Raw genomic sequence first — 14,932 nt, 5'->3', positions numbered from 1 at the left:
AACGAGCCTCGCCGCTGCAGCGCGCCACTGATCGTAGTGTGCCCAGCCTCCTACAGATGACACGACTCTGTTAGGGGCCATCGAAGCCAAAGTGCAGTGCTTGTAAACATGCGGGTAGACTCGCGCGGATTCGAGAAGAGTACAGCCAGTGTGAACCTTTCGCCTTGCCATCAACATCATGCACTATTATAAATTCATTGCAAAAGAAAATATTAGTTTAGGACGTTTACAGTTGCCAAACACACCACGAAATGAGTCAGCTCTATTGCTCTTCTAGCATTAAACGTTGCCAGGGTCAGTTTCCAATGGCGGCCTGTCCAGCGGAGCCAGGCTTTCTTAGCACCCCATGCTGCGTCACAGGTCTGACCGCTGCCGTGGTCAGTTGTTCCGCAGCCGCTGGTGACTGAGGGCTGGGGTTTTATGGAGCTAATCATAGGAGGTTGTGGCCAATTACTGCACCAGGGTGGCCAACTCCTGTTCTGGTGAGGGAGTGCTTTGCCGGAGGTGTTCACCGGCATCAGGTCGCACCCCAAACCTGTGTATGCAATTCCATCGACACGTGGATTTTTTTTTTTTTTTTTATCCGGTGGAGAATTGCGCGGCACCGGGATTAGAACCCCGGTCCTCAATATAATATATAATAAGTATATAGCGGGTAATATAGATGAATTCTATAGTATTAATGAGAGGGTTGCAGGCATCGTAATTAGGCTTAATAAGCGGTATAAACTGAAGGTTGTACAGGCCTATGCACCTACATGTAGTTATGATGACCAGGCAGTTGAAAGCTTCTATGAAGATGTAGAATCGGCAATGCGAAAAGTCAAAACGCAGTATACTGTACTAATGGGCGACTTCAATGCCAAGGCAGGGAAAAAACAGGCAGGAGACAAGGCAGTAGGTGACTATGGCATTGGTTCTAGGAATTAGCAGGGGGGAGTTACTAGTTGAGTTTGCAGAGCGCAATAACTTACGAATCATGAATACCTTCTTCAGCAAACGGAAGAACCGGAAATGGACATGGAAAAGTCCTAATGGAGAGACTAAAAATGAAATCGACTTCATAATGTGTTCAACCCCCGCCATTGTGTAGGATGTAGAGGTAATCCGGAAAGTGCGATGCAGTGACCACAGGATGGTGAGGTCCCGAATTAGCTTAGATCTGAAGAAGGAACGCAGCAGATTAGTAAGAAAGAAACCCATCAACGAATTAGCGGTGAGGGGGAGGGCAGAAGAGTTCAGGATCTCGCTACAGAATAGGTATTCAGCTCTAACTGAGGATGGCGACATTACCCTAGAGGCAAGGAACAATAATTTCAGAGATATCATTACTGAGTGCGCGGTAGAAGTAGGCGGTAGGATAGTTAGAGAGGATACCGGTAAGCTGTCTAAGGAGACGAAAGATTTGATTAAGAAACGCCAGAGTATGAAAGCTTCCAATCCAACAGACCAGATCGAATTGGCCGAGATATCAAAGCTAATCAATAAGCGCAAGGTGGCCGATATAAGGAAGTACATAACATGGAGAAAATTGAGCATGCTGTAAAGAACGGGGGAAGCCTTAAAGCGGTAAAGAAGAAATTGGGCATAGGCAAAAACCAGATGTATGCGATAAGGGACAAGGCGGGCAACGTCATCACTAATATGGACAAGATAGTCAAAGTAGCCGAGGAGTTCTATACAGATCTCTACAGTAGCCAAAGTAGTCAGGACCGTAATGAGATTGGCGGTAGGGAAAAACAGTCAGACGTTCCACCAGTGACGAAGGACGAGGTCAAGAAAGCACTAGAAACTATGAAAAGGGGGAAATCAGCTGGAGAGGATCAGATAACTACAGATTTGCTGAAGGACGGAGGGGATATCGTGCTAGAAAAACTGGCCACCCTGTATACGCAGTGCCTGGTGTCATCGACGGTACCGGAACCATGGAAGAATGCAAACATTATCCTCATTCACAAGAAAGGGGACTCTAAGGACCTTAAAAATTACAGACCAATCAGCTTACTGTCTGTTACGTATAAGGTATTTACTAAGGTAATCGCTAATAGAATCAGGACAACCTTAGACTGCAATCAAGCAAAGGATCAAGCAGGGTTTCAGAAACGATACTCTACTATCGATCATATCCATACCATCAATCAGGTGATAGAAAAATGCTCGGAATATAACCAGCCCTTATACATAGCATTCATTGATTACGAAAAAGCATTTGACTCAGTTGAAACCTCGGCGGTGATGCAGGCATTGCGAAATCAGGGGGTAGACGAGCCGTACGTGAAAGTGCTGGAAGATATATATAGTGGCTGCACAGCAACCATAGTTCTGCATAAAGAAAGTAACAAAATTCCCATAAAGAAAGGTGTTAGGCAAGGAGACACAATCTCCCCAGTACTATTCACAGCTTGTTTAGAGGAAGTATTCAGAGACTTGGAATGGGAGCAGTTAGGGATAAGGGTAGATGGAGAATACCTCAGTAATCTGCGATTTGCTGATGACATTGCCTTGCTAAGCAACTCGGGGGATGAACTGCAAATAATGATTGATGACCTAGACAGAATAAGTAGAAAGGTAGGCTTGAAAATCAATATGCAGAAGACTAAGGTAATGTTCAACAGCCTCGGGAAGGAACAGCATTTTACATTAGGTAGCGAAATACTGGAAGCAGTAGGCGAATATGTCTACTTAGGACAGGTAGTAACCGCAGATCCGGACCATGAAAAGGAAATAACAAGAAGAATAAGATTGGGATGGAGCGCATTTGGCAAGCACTCGCAGATTATGACTAGCAGCTTACCGGTATCGCTCAAGAGGAAAGTATACAACAGTTGCATCTTGCCTGTACTCACCTATGGGGCTGGAACGTGGAGGCTAACCAAGAGAGTTCTACTTAAGTTGAGGACAACCCAGAGGGCTATGGAATGAAGAATGGTAGGGGTAACATTAAGAGATAGAAAGCGTGCAGAGTGGGTCAGAGAAATAACTCAAGTTACCAACATTCTAGTGGAAATTAAGAAGAAGAAATGGACATGGGCAGGACATGTAGTGCGAAGAGAGGATAACCGATGGTCGCTGAGGGTAACAAACTGGATTCCAAGGGAAGGAAAGCGTAGCAGGGGGCAGCAGAAAGTTAGGTGGGCGGATGAGATTAAGAAGTTCGCAGGGGTCAAGTGGATGCAGCTAGCACAGAACCGGGTTAAGTGGAGAAATATGGGAGAGGCCTTCGCCCTGCAGTGGGTATAATCAGGCTGATGATGATGATAATGATGATGATGATTGCTCTTCGCTTCTGCTGAAAGGCGGTCAGTTCGGCATAGTGAAACGAAATTGGAGGAATATGGGAAAGACCTTCGCCCTGCAGTGGCTATAGTCAGGCTGATGATGATATGACGCGCTAAGAAAAAAACGCAAGGTCTTATTGACCTATTTATTCACGTATTACCGCACTGCAGTGGCTTTGTCATTAAGGCTCTCGAGTACTGATCTGAGATATCCTAGTTTGATCCTAGCGGCAACGACAGCATTTCGGTCGAGGTGGGCAGCATGGAAGGCATGTACTTAGTGATGTCAGTGCTTGGTGAAGAACACGAAGTAGCCGAAATGATCCTGAGAAATCTGCTAAGGTATTCTCACAGCATGAGCTGCCTTGGGACCTTAAGGTTTGACGATCTTCAGTTTTTTCAGTTGCGGGGGCTACCTTTTGGCGTGTCGCTTTCTATATTTCGAAGTCTTCGAAGGGTAGACAGGGCAGGCAGGGAATATTGTGGGGACCGCATCCTTTGCCAGCAAAGAGCGACGTGGCACGCTTTGCAGCACACAACCACTGTACTCCGCCGCTCATGTTTTGGACACAAACCTGGGTGCAAAATGCCTCTCACAAACATAGTCCGCTGACTGCAGAGCTTGGTCCTTCGCTGGTATGGCCCGCTGCCACAACTCAAGCGACTCATCATCTTTTAGTATCGAAAAAAAGCGAAAAAATATTTCTTGTAGGATTTGTAGCCCATACTGCAGTGGGAAACAAAGCACTTTTTCCCCCATCACATGAACGCAAAGTATACCATGATCGAAAAAAAGGAATGGAGCCTGGGCATCACCGACATGCACTGTGTAATGAGCGAGGCAGACGAAACGCACGCGCGATGAAAGTTGAGAACTGACTGCCATTCATTGCGGCAACCAGCAGACCCTCGGCCACCAACAGTCAACGCCACCGCTTGGCAGCCTGCGAAAATCCGAGCGTTGGCGTCGCTCGACACTTGCTCTTCGCTGTGGAGCGGCCCGTTCACACACCTCCTCTATACTAACACCATGGGGGTGGTGGCCGTGGCGGCGGCTACTTCCTGCCTGTTCCGCATGATATCCGAGACTTGCTACTCAATACTCATTAAATCTTTGCCTACCGCGCCCATTGAGCATCGTTAGCCCACTAACGATGACTTCGAGCGCCAATTCACACTATACTATCTAGTGCGTAGTTGGATAACTCAAGTTTCGATTTTGACGCTGTTTTCATTTTTTCAATGAAGCGGCTATTTTTGAGCACGCTCCGAATACGCGGCAGGTTCTCAAGTCGCATGCGAGAATGGCGGCATCCGCGGCGACGACGCGCGCTTAGAAACGTTGCAAATCTAACAACTACGCACTATGATTGATTTTATCGACCACCCAAGCAGAAGCGACTCTGAAGATGCTGCCAATTATTGTCAGAATTCAGTTCCGACCCCACTGACGACGGAAACCGGTCCCGAACGCCGGCGTCCGCACTCCTGCCCGCTAACGATGACTTTGCGCGTAAATTTTGAACTTTTCCACATCGCTCACGAACACACTACGCCATCTAGCGTGTAGTCGGGTAACTGAAGCTTAAATTTTATTGCTGTTTACATTCTTTCCTGCGAGGCAGATATTTTTTGAACACGCTCCGAGCACGTGGCAGCGTCGGAGCGGCGGAGTCTCATGCGAGAATGGCGGCATCCGCATCGACGACACGCGCTTCGAAACGTTGCAAATCTAACAATTCCGCGCTGTCTACGACCGATTTTATTGATAACACAAGCAGCAGTGACTCTGAAGGTGCTGCCTTATCGTCAGAATTTAGTTCCGACCCTGATGACGATGGAAGCCAGCCCGGAACATCGGCGGCAACACTTTGTTGGCCTGTTTTGCATGCGTCTGGGACCGCTCTGGATGTTTTGTTTGTGTTGTTGGTGTCATTTATCTCATTCCGAGGGTGTCAACATCATTTGGGCACGATATCTTGCCTTCCGAAAAACAGGGAGTGGCATTCTGCCCAAGGAAACTGGGCTGGCACTGTGCAGCGGCCCTCACTGATTGCTCATTATGCATCAAGAATACTATTCAATACTGACCATTAATTTCTTTACAGGGAGTGGCCAATATAATGAATGCTCTGCATTTTGTATATCTTGAAACATTTTTAAAATTTTTGTCGTTTCATTTACAAGTGAATTTCTTCAAATTTTGTTCAATTTTTTTCTAAAATCTGGTTTTTGGGAAATTATATTGTGTGTTACACACCCACAAGTTCATATTCAAAATTGTATGCCTAAACAGCGAATCTATTTAGCTTTTTGTTTTGTATATTGTATAAAATTTTAGACATGATAGTTCTCACAGCAAAAAAAATCTACTGAAACCCACAAAAACGACCATTTTGCCCACGGTAGGGAAAAAGTTAAAGGGGCGATGACAGGGTCGTTCGATGTATTGCTGTTTTATACTTTGTATGAATAATATACAGGTCTGCGATTCTACTCGCAATGTTTTAGTGCCTAGCGCGCAGCGTATATTATAAAAAAATACGATAGGAATCGGGAAGCCCCTCCCACCTAGAGCAACTGCCATTTTGAAATGCTCGTGTGACGTCACAGAGGATACGCGGCGGGGTGTCATCTGCAATACAGGCTGCAATATCAAAAAACACGTCATTTTTTTTTTTTTTTTTTCTGTTACGATTGACACAGCGGCCAACTCTTATGCAGAAGTGCTTGCTGAAGATGTTACCGCACGAAAGCGATATAGAGTAAGGCATATTCTCTTTAGCATAAGGCACGGTCACAGTCAGTGGGCTGCACGGTTATAGGTTCCTCAGCTTATCGACGCACTGATCTTTCGCATTACACCGGCGATGACGCCAGCACGGCCAACGGTCACCTACCATCGTAGTGTGAGGTTTTTGGCCCCGCGACGCCGACGGAACTGATCAGCGGACGGTCGTCCGATCTGTTTTGGTCGGATAGGAGGCCCAGCGAGAACTTGACACCCGATGAGTGAACGGCCTGAACAGCTGCGCTTGTCTGTAGCTTAACCGTGTTAAAAAGAAGGAAAACAAGAAGGTACATTTTATGTAATCCCCTTTGTCATCAGCAATGACCTTGGCCAGAGATGTTTCGGCGCCGAACTGCCAACTCATTCAGCGACGAGTAGGACTGATTTTTTTGATGACGGACTGATTTTTTATGGCGCAAGGGTATCTTTGGCCAAAGAGCGCCAAACACAAGGTGAAGTGTCAACTGAAGTTAAAAATGTCCGAGATGAGGTGTTTAATGATGTACTTAAAAACAGTGGTGTATAGGGCCTAAAAGATATTTCAGAGTGTATAGTCTAAACGCAGTGGTGTATAGGGCCTAAAAACATTGAATTACGGTGTTTAGTGGTCCGAGTAAAAATGAACAGGAGACATGTACGTGTTAAAAGGCTAAGCTGCCTCAGCAACAATTTTTTTTAAAAGAAAGCCTTTTAATTAAAAGAAACAACCTGACACCCATGTTGATAAATAATTCCATATAAAAAGCCTACTTTTAATAAGTATTTAAAAATTCTTTCTAAAGGAAACATTGGATGATCGCCAAGAAAGATGGATGAATGTGTGGGTATTTGTTTGATGTATAATTCGGGAAAATGACATCTCCTATGCTGTTCAAGTTTCGGACATTCAATTAAAACATGGAGCACTGTCAGCCGGTAACCGCTTCTCGAACAATGTGGTGCAGGAGAGTTTGTTAAAAGGTATGAATGTGTTCTACATGTGTGACCTCAGCCTTCACAGAGCTACTTCTTTGAATCTGTTTCGTTTTTCTGTAGTGTACCTGGCTATCCTTGGTTTTATTGTGTGTAGTTTATTCTCAGTTGCTGTATCCCACTCCTCTTGCCATTGTTGTCGGATCATGTTTTTGATGTGTGGCTTGAGATCCTGATATGATATGTTGTCAATGTCTGTAGTGTTTCGAAGGGCAACTGATGCAGCAAGGCTATCAGCTGCCTCGTTACCTGGTATACAGCGGTGGCCTGACACCCAACACAGTGTAATTTTAAGTTCTAGTTTATGGGCAGACATAAAGGTGTTATAAAGAGAATTCAGGACTGGGTTCTTATTATGCCACTTCCAAAAGCATAGGGACGTTAAAACACTGAGGGAGTCTGTGTAGATGATCAATGTCTGTATTTTCTTTTCTATAATGTGTCTCACAGCTAGCAGGATTCCATGGCATTCAGCGGTAAATATACTTGTATGTCTGTTCAGTGTTTTTGAAAGTGAAAATTGTGGTCCATGTGCTGCACAGGACACTTGAACAGACTTCGAAGCATCGATGCAATATTCATCGCAAGTGTACTTTGCCTGAAGTGACATGAAGTGCTGCTGTATAGCAATAGGAGATGCGTGCTTCCCCACTTCAAGAAATGACAGGTCACAATTAACATCATGCATTTCCCAAGGAGGAATTAAGTCTTTTATGGAAGTTGTATGAAGACTGGTAACCGGAACGTCCAGGTGTTCAATATGCGTGGCAACTCTGATCGGATATGGTGGTGTTAGAGATGGTTTTTTTGAGAAAAGTGCTGTGCTAGTTTTGTCAAGCAGGAGCCGGCGACATGGATTATGGCATAGCACCTTCATAGCACCGTTTAGTTTAATGTGAAACCATTATTAGCTCCTTTACACACAATACTGTCCGAGACGGTTGCTGGTCGTGATGGTTCCAAAAGATGAGCTATCACGCCATCCGACGGGCACAGCACAGCTCAATAACACGAGACATGCGGCCAAGCGCAATACAGAAGGATCAGATGGCACGATGTTTGGGCAAAGCTGTAGAAATAGTCTTTCACTGCCAAGTGCGCTAAGAGGTCGCCCTTTAGCTGAGATCGAAGGCGAGGCCAGCGAACTTCTACATCTACTGCGGCTGTGCACAGCTGCCAGCTACCGTAGATTTTGCCGCCTACAAGGAATGATCGACCACCATGTCGCCGTGAATCCAAACCGACACAGCCTTCTTATACAGGCAGAGACCACTTATGGGAAGATTCAGGGTAATGATCGTCTAAACTGAAAGTTCGGTCAAAAATCGAAAGTCTTCCATGCAAATCGGAAGGGTTGGCAGGTATGCACTAGGCACTTAAAATTTTATATTTGATCCAGATGTAGTCACCTGGTGCGATACATTGATAACGACAAAGTTTCACTACAGGAAAACACTTTAATCTGTCTTATGCGATTCTCAATGTCACATTAAAATTACTCATATTGTACATATTGCACTGGTCTTTAAAGGGACACTAAAGAGAGAAAGGAAGTGGGTTTGCATCGATAGAATGCCAGTTCCTGATTACAAAAAGAACACTCTTACTGAAAATAGAGCTGTTATAAGGTAGTAAAGAAGAATAACAGAAATACAGGTATCGCCACCACAGCCAAACGGCCAAGGCTCGCAACAACAAATCACGTGACGTGCTAGGGATCCCGGAGGCTGACAAATGCGAATTACGTTGCATGTTTGAATGCGGTAGTACGTTTTTTCTCAAACATGATAACACGCTTTTATGATACGTAAACGACGGCGAAAAGACAACGTAAACGTTGCAAGGCAAATACAAAAATATACTTGGAGGCGCCACAGGCGCCCACTTCAGTTTTGGTTATGTTTCGGCTCAGGCATTTCGTGCGCACTCGGATAGTTTGTTTGAACCTGCAGCGCCTGAATTACGAGCTTGGAGCAGCAGATGCGCCTTGATGGTTCCCATTTGAGCATTCGGAGGCACGAGCGAGCGAAATCCGTTACCGCCGACACACTCCTTCGTTCACACTTCTGCGCCAACAAATCGCCGCCGTTGCCGCTTCGACTGCGACCTGACCGCTTGACTGCAGCTACGTACGCCACGAAAAGCATACATATGCTAAGTACCGAAGGAAAAACGCATTATCATTCAATTGTTCACTAAATCATGGCACATCTGACCAACATATAGTACTGCGTCAACAAGACCTTCAACGTGCTATTTGCAGGCGTTGTAAACAAAAGGGGCATACTTGCCGCTCATACCAAGGAGAGCGTCGATATATTGCGCTCGTCGCCCGGCGAAAAAAAGGGCCTCGGGTAAAATGTAAAAACTAAAAATAACGAAGCACCAGAAATACATTACAAAAGGTTAAAAAAAAAAAAAGAAAGAAAACCGGCAGAAGCGGCAAGACTCGAACTCGATACTGCTTGCTCCGTAACATTCGGCGCTAACCGCTCAGCTACGCCGCGCCACAAGAACCTTCGAAATATTTCTGGTTTTTATGTCATGGCCCCATTTATAATAAAGTGTTTCTGCCGCCGGTCTAAAAATTACAACTTCTTGATCATCGGCGCATGCTGCCTGCTCTCACGTCTTGCAACTAATGTTCTGGATGCCTATGCGCACTATATTGTGCACTGGATCCATTTTAACATGTGGAATTTCAAAGCGCTGGCAAATGTAGTGGCGCTGGCACTTCGGTCATGTTCTGCTACCATGGACGTAATTTTCGCTGAACACGGAGCTGTAGCACAAACCTTGAAGGAAAAAAGTGTGACGAAGCTTCAAAACTGACAAGCGCAGCAGCGAGGACACTATTTTGCTGGTAACTAAATCTTATTTGTATGTAAACATGTCAGGAAGCGTTGCGATGACCGAGGGCTCGGTTTGTTTATACACAGTGCAAGAAAGAGCGCGAAAGCTTGAGAAACATGTAAAGTATTGTGCATTACAAGCGCTCTATGTTTTTTTTTTTTTTCTTCCTTTATGAGCCCATCGCTCGGTAAATTACTCTCTTCATCGTTTTATTTATTTCGGCTGAGGCCGTCATTGCGAGTACGCTGTTGCCAAGTTGGCCCTTGAGGGATGCGACGCCGCGGGCCGCGCCGGCTCGCTAGCTATCACGGAGTCTCCGCTTACGTCATAGTGTGCGTCACTCAACTCCAACTACGTAGTTGGAGGCCACAGTTTGAATTCCACCGGCGGGAACAAGAAAAAACCTCAACTTCTTATCGCAATATCTCAGCAATTATTCAATTTTTTGCTGTCGGATATGCGGCGACAGTGTCACCGAATGTAGTTTATTAGATTTTCATACCATCTTTGGCTGTCTTTAGTGTCCCTTTAATAATACAAGGGATGATCTTTATTCCCTTTTTTGGTTAGTTATCAGTCCCTCTAACAACCCATTTGCGACAAAAAGGAAATGGCTTACCTGACAACAAAGATTCCGTGATTGTCATCAAATCATTGTAATCTGCATACGCCATGTAAAATTCACATGTAGTGAACTCTGGGTTATGTGTTAAGTCAATTCCTTCATTGCGAAACTGGCGACCTATCTCGTACACACGATCTAGACCACCGACAATCAGCATCTGAAAGGAGAAATGTGTCATTTAAATTTTAAATGACTGTTTTACTTCTTGTAATAAACCCATTCACACAAGCAATTAACCTTAAATACTTTCAGAGAAAAACCAGTAAAATAGTTATCCGTAAGCATTCATTGAGAAAGCACACCTTTTAAGATTAATTCCGTTAAGTGAGATTCTTGGATTAAACTGCACACACTGGGAGCTGATGTCAGTTTATCATAAAAATAACTTAAAAGAAAAGAATGCACCCCCTCTAAGTTCTGCAAAATGGTTAATGCAAACTTGAAACTAAATTCGTTAAATCAGAAGCTTTGTTAAATTGCACGAAGAATTTCGCAAAATTCTCTGGGTAGAGTAAAATCTGCAAAAGGGGCAAAAACTTTTTGCATTTTGAACACTCTCCCATGGCACAACGGGTGACAGGAATGTGCTAGCTGCAACCACACACTTGAGCACAAAGCGATGCTCGCAGATCACCAACTTGCGGTCGCCAGTTGTGCAATAGGCACCACAAGCAGCGAATGGCGACATGTTTGAAGTTTCGTTCATTGTAGCAAGAAATATGTTACAAAACACAATACAGAGAGAGGTCCCAAAGACAAGGATTGTTGACAGGCCCTCATGTAAGGACTACTAATGAAATATACAGTGAGCAGTTGCAAAAACTATACAGTTTTTAGCGCCAATGGGTTGTGCAGAGAGAAATGTGAAATTATAGCAATCACTTCTGTTTGCACGAAAACAATGTCACACCAAATTACACACAGAAAACACAAGAATAAATCATAATACAGTCGAACCCAGATATATCGAATTTTGGTTATATCGAACTCAAAGAATATCCCCTTGAAAATCCTATGTAAAAGTATAGGAAAGCGCGTCATATATCGAACTCAATTTCACCGGTCGTTCGATATATCGAACTCCGCACCATGCACTGGAAAGTGTGCTTTCCCCAAAGACGATCGCATCACCCTCGGCCGTTTGCCGCGTGACGTTTTCAAGTCACGCGCGGAAGGAATGAGAGGGGACAGTTCAGCTAGGGCAGCGCCGCGCCCATTCCCCAAAGGCGCGTGCATCTGCGATTATCGTTTCCTGCGCGCCAGCACGTGACGTTTGCAGGTCATGTGCGTGAATGAACCAGAGAGAACCGGTGGGAACGAGAGGGGAAAACGCGATAGAGCGAAGCGCAAGGGTGTGCCCATTCTTTTGCCGAGCTATCTCTCTCCTTCCTCTTTCCCGGCCTTCACCCCGCCGGGGTGGCGCAGTGGTTACGGCGCTCGACTACTGTTCCCAAGGACGCAGGATCGAATCCCGGCCTCGGCGGCAGCTTTTCGTTGGAGGCGAAAAGCAAGGCGCCCGTGTGCTGTGCGTTGTCAGTGCATGTTAAAGAACCCCAGGTGGTCGAAATTTCCGGAGTCCTCCACTACGGCGTCTCTCATAGCCTGAGTTGCTCTGAGACGTTAAACCCCACAAACCAAACCAAACCAAATCTTTCCCGGCCTTCGTTCGCAGTAGCACGCGCTACGCATGCGCCAAGCCAGCTCAGCCCGTTTTCAGACAGAACGTCGGACGCCATCTCCAGCGTGTGTTGTGAACCCTCTGCGCGCGGCAGTTGACGTGGCTATGGCGCCTGCGGAAGTTCAAAACCGGCAGATCTATTTTTTCTTTTTTTTGTGAGAGTCGTTTGTTCTTATCGTTGTGCTGTACGCGCAGCGTAGCGTAAGATAAGGCGTTACGTCACGGCTTTTTCTTCTTTTTTTTTTGCGGGAGTCGTTTATCCTTGCATGTATCAATCAACGAAAGCACGCGGTCAGCTGCGATCATGACACCGGCTTTTAGCATTTTTCGCTTCAAACAGCATTTGCAGCTACTTTATCACGCTTTCCAATGATTTTGTGGCAGTAGACTACGCCCGCCCCAAGTGCGGCGTGATAAATCGAACCAGGCTTGTGCAATCAAGCCATCACCGGCAGTCTGCCAAGTTCGCTCCCCGCCGCAGCAGGAGCTATCAAAAGATAAACACACCACGGCGTTATCGCTGCGCAGCATCTTGGCACGCTGCCAAGAAATGAGCTTTGGATGAGACGACCGAAACGGAGTGCGACATGCAAGCAATAACGCTGGCGACTTCTGCCGCGGCGGCACAGAAACCTTGTTTTGAGCTGCCGCGGTGGCTCGTACGGCAGAGGGAGGCAGTTCCAACAAGTTGGAAATTTTTTGCTCTGTCGCTGCCGCTCGTCGCTGAGATCACTTAATCGCTTGCATGTGAGCGAGCTGGCCTTAACGCTTTTTTTTTTTTTCCAAATTCTCGAGTGCAAAAGTGGAGGGTGGGTTCATTATGAGAGTGAGTTGATTACACGACAAATACAGTATCATTTTTTCGCATTGTAAGTGCCGTCCCAAGCAGATTTCTGTATATCGAATTACCGATATATCAAACTATTTCGCGATCCCCTTCGAGTTCGATATATCCGGGTTCGACTGTATGAAATATAAAGCAACACAGGTACAATGTACCTTGCAAAATGCATTTAGGGTGATAGTAAAAACTGACGAAGAGCGGATTTAAGGACAAAGATTTAATGATTGTTGAACAGTAAAGGGCAATGAATTCAAATGTGTGGTATCGAAAATCGAGCTGCTTGTTTTTCGTAATTAGTATTTGGCTTAGACAGTAAGAAATTATTGCCGTAGGCAAAATTTGTGTCGCTGCGATGCGGCATTTGGTGATTGGTGAAAATTGAAGTAACTCTTTAACAGATTTCTACATTAGGGTACATAAACTGTAGTTGATTATTTTGGGCCCAGAAGGAATACTGTGGGATTGGAGGAGACGAAGGACATTTTCAGTGCGGTGACTGTAAGTAATTAATACATATAGCTTGATTTTGAATAATTTTAAGGGAAGATAGATGCGAACGGCATGAGTTTCCCCAAGATGGTGATGAAATATCGAATGTGGGTGTAAAAGAATGAGTAACAAAGAGAAATGAGTGTAAAAATATCAAAATATGTGTGAATTTTAATTTATATACCATACCCTAATGCCATAAGCCATTTTGCGCAAAATGAATGTGATGCGAGTCCGAAACTTAAGATGTTTATCAAGTTCCACCACAGAAAAGACACATGGTTGATTGATTGAGTTTGAGCCGATGCTAACAGACAGAGGTTAGCAAATAAATTTGTGAGGATTGAGTTTGAGCCAAGCTGACAGAGGTTAGCAAATAAATTTGTGAGGTGAGCTGAAAGCTATTAACCTTGATGTGGCTGCATTAATGCACAGCAAATTATTTAAGCACCAGTTCAATAAATTCTCTGCATCTGCATTAAGGTTTTCTTCCAGCTTGTTTATACAGTCGAGTCCACTTATAACGATACCGGTTTTAACAATATATTTGTTACAACAATGAAAAGCTGCTGCACCGTCCACTTTTGTATGCTTTCTATGGTAAAATAACCCGCTTACTACAATGCCCCCATGCCGCATTATCGGTTATAACAATGAAGTCAAATCCTGAGTGGTCGTGCCAAAACGTAGTAGAATGCGAAATCCTTGAAAAGAAAAAAAAAGAAAGAAATTCCAGCTGCTGCGCCCTCCCCGCCGCGCGCTTGTAAAATACAACCTGTTTTCTGGCCTTCTCCGCATTTCCAGCCTCGCACGCCTTTCTCCCGCCTCCCTTCCACCTCTCCGAACACAAATGGGCTGCGCCCATAGCTCTACGCCGCGCCACCCTCCGAAACACGAATGGACTTCGCAAACACACCGGCAGCTATGATCTGCTTGCTCGCTCCTCATTTTGAAGGCAGTTCTGCTGGTTCTGCCAACGGATTTGGTTGTTTGTGCAAGCTGATTGCGTCGAGGTCGTTCCTGGCCACGTGGTTTCTTTGTCTCGTTTGAATCACCACCGAAAAGGAAGATGGCTGATCCGCCCGCTGATTATCAGACGACGTTGCCGGTGAAAGGAAAGCGCATGGCTAACGATTTGGAGACAAAGTGCAGTATCGTGAAGGACTACAAAGAGGGTAAAAAAGTGTGTGACTTGGTTAAGAGGTATGCACTATTGCAACCGACAATGTCGATGATCATCCGGTCAGCTGAGAAGTCCTCGCTTGACAGTGGGCGCAAACGCATTCGACAAGGTGCCTATAAGGAAATGGAGGAGGCCCTCTACGAGTGGTTTCTTGGCGCCTGTGCCCAGAACTTGCCTATCACCGGGCCGATTCTGGCCAAAAAGGCGAAGCAGTTTGCC

General features: G+C 45.3%; 1 protein-coding gene across 2 annotated transcripts in view; it reads right to left on the bottom strand.

Annotated features, from left to right (window-relative positions):
- The window catches only part of LysRS (Lysyl-tRNA synthetase), a 92,617-nt gene that overhangs the window by 28,813 nt on the left and 48,872 nt on the right, over positions 1 to 14,932 (bottom strand). For both annotated transcript variants that reach the window (XM_084588561.1, XM_084588560.1), the window contains one exon: positions 10,514 to 10,676. In XM_084588561.1, coding sequence (XP_084444687.1) covers positions 10,514 to 10,676 — 163 coding nt within the window. The remainder of the gene's footprint in view (positions 1 to 10,513; positions 10,677 to 14,932) is intronic.

This window comes from Amblyomma maculatum, chromosome 1 (genome assembly GCF_055883805.1).
Source record: "Amblyomma maculatum isolate TAMU_Amacu chromosome 1, ASM5588380v1, whole genome shotgun sequence".
Classification (NCBI taxonomy): domain Eukaryota; kingdom Metazoa; phylum Arthropoda; class Arachnida; order Ixodida; family Ixodidae; genus Amblyomma; species Amblyomma maculatum.
The sequence above is the reverse complement of the archived record's forward strand: the minus strand, read 5'-3'. Positions and strand labels throughout refer to the sequence as shown.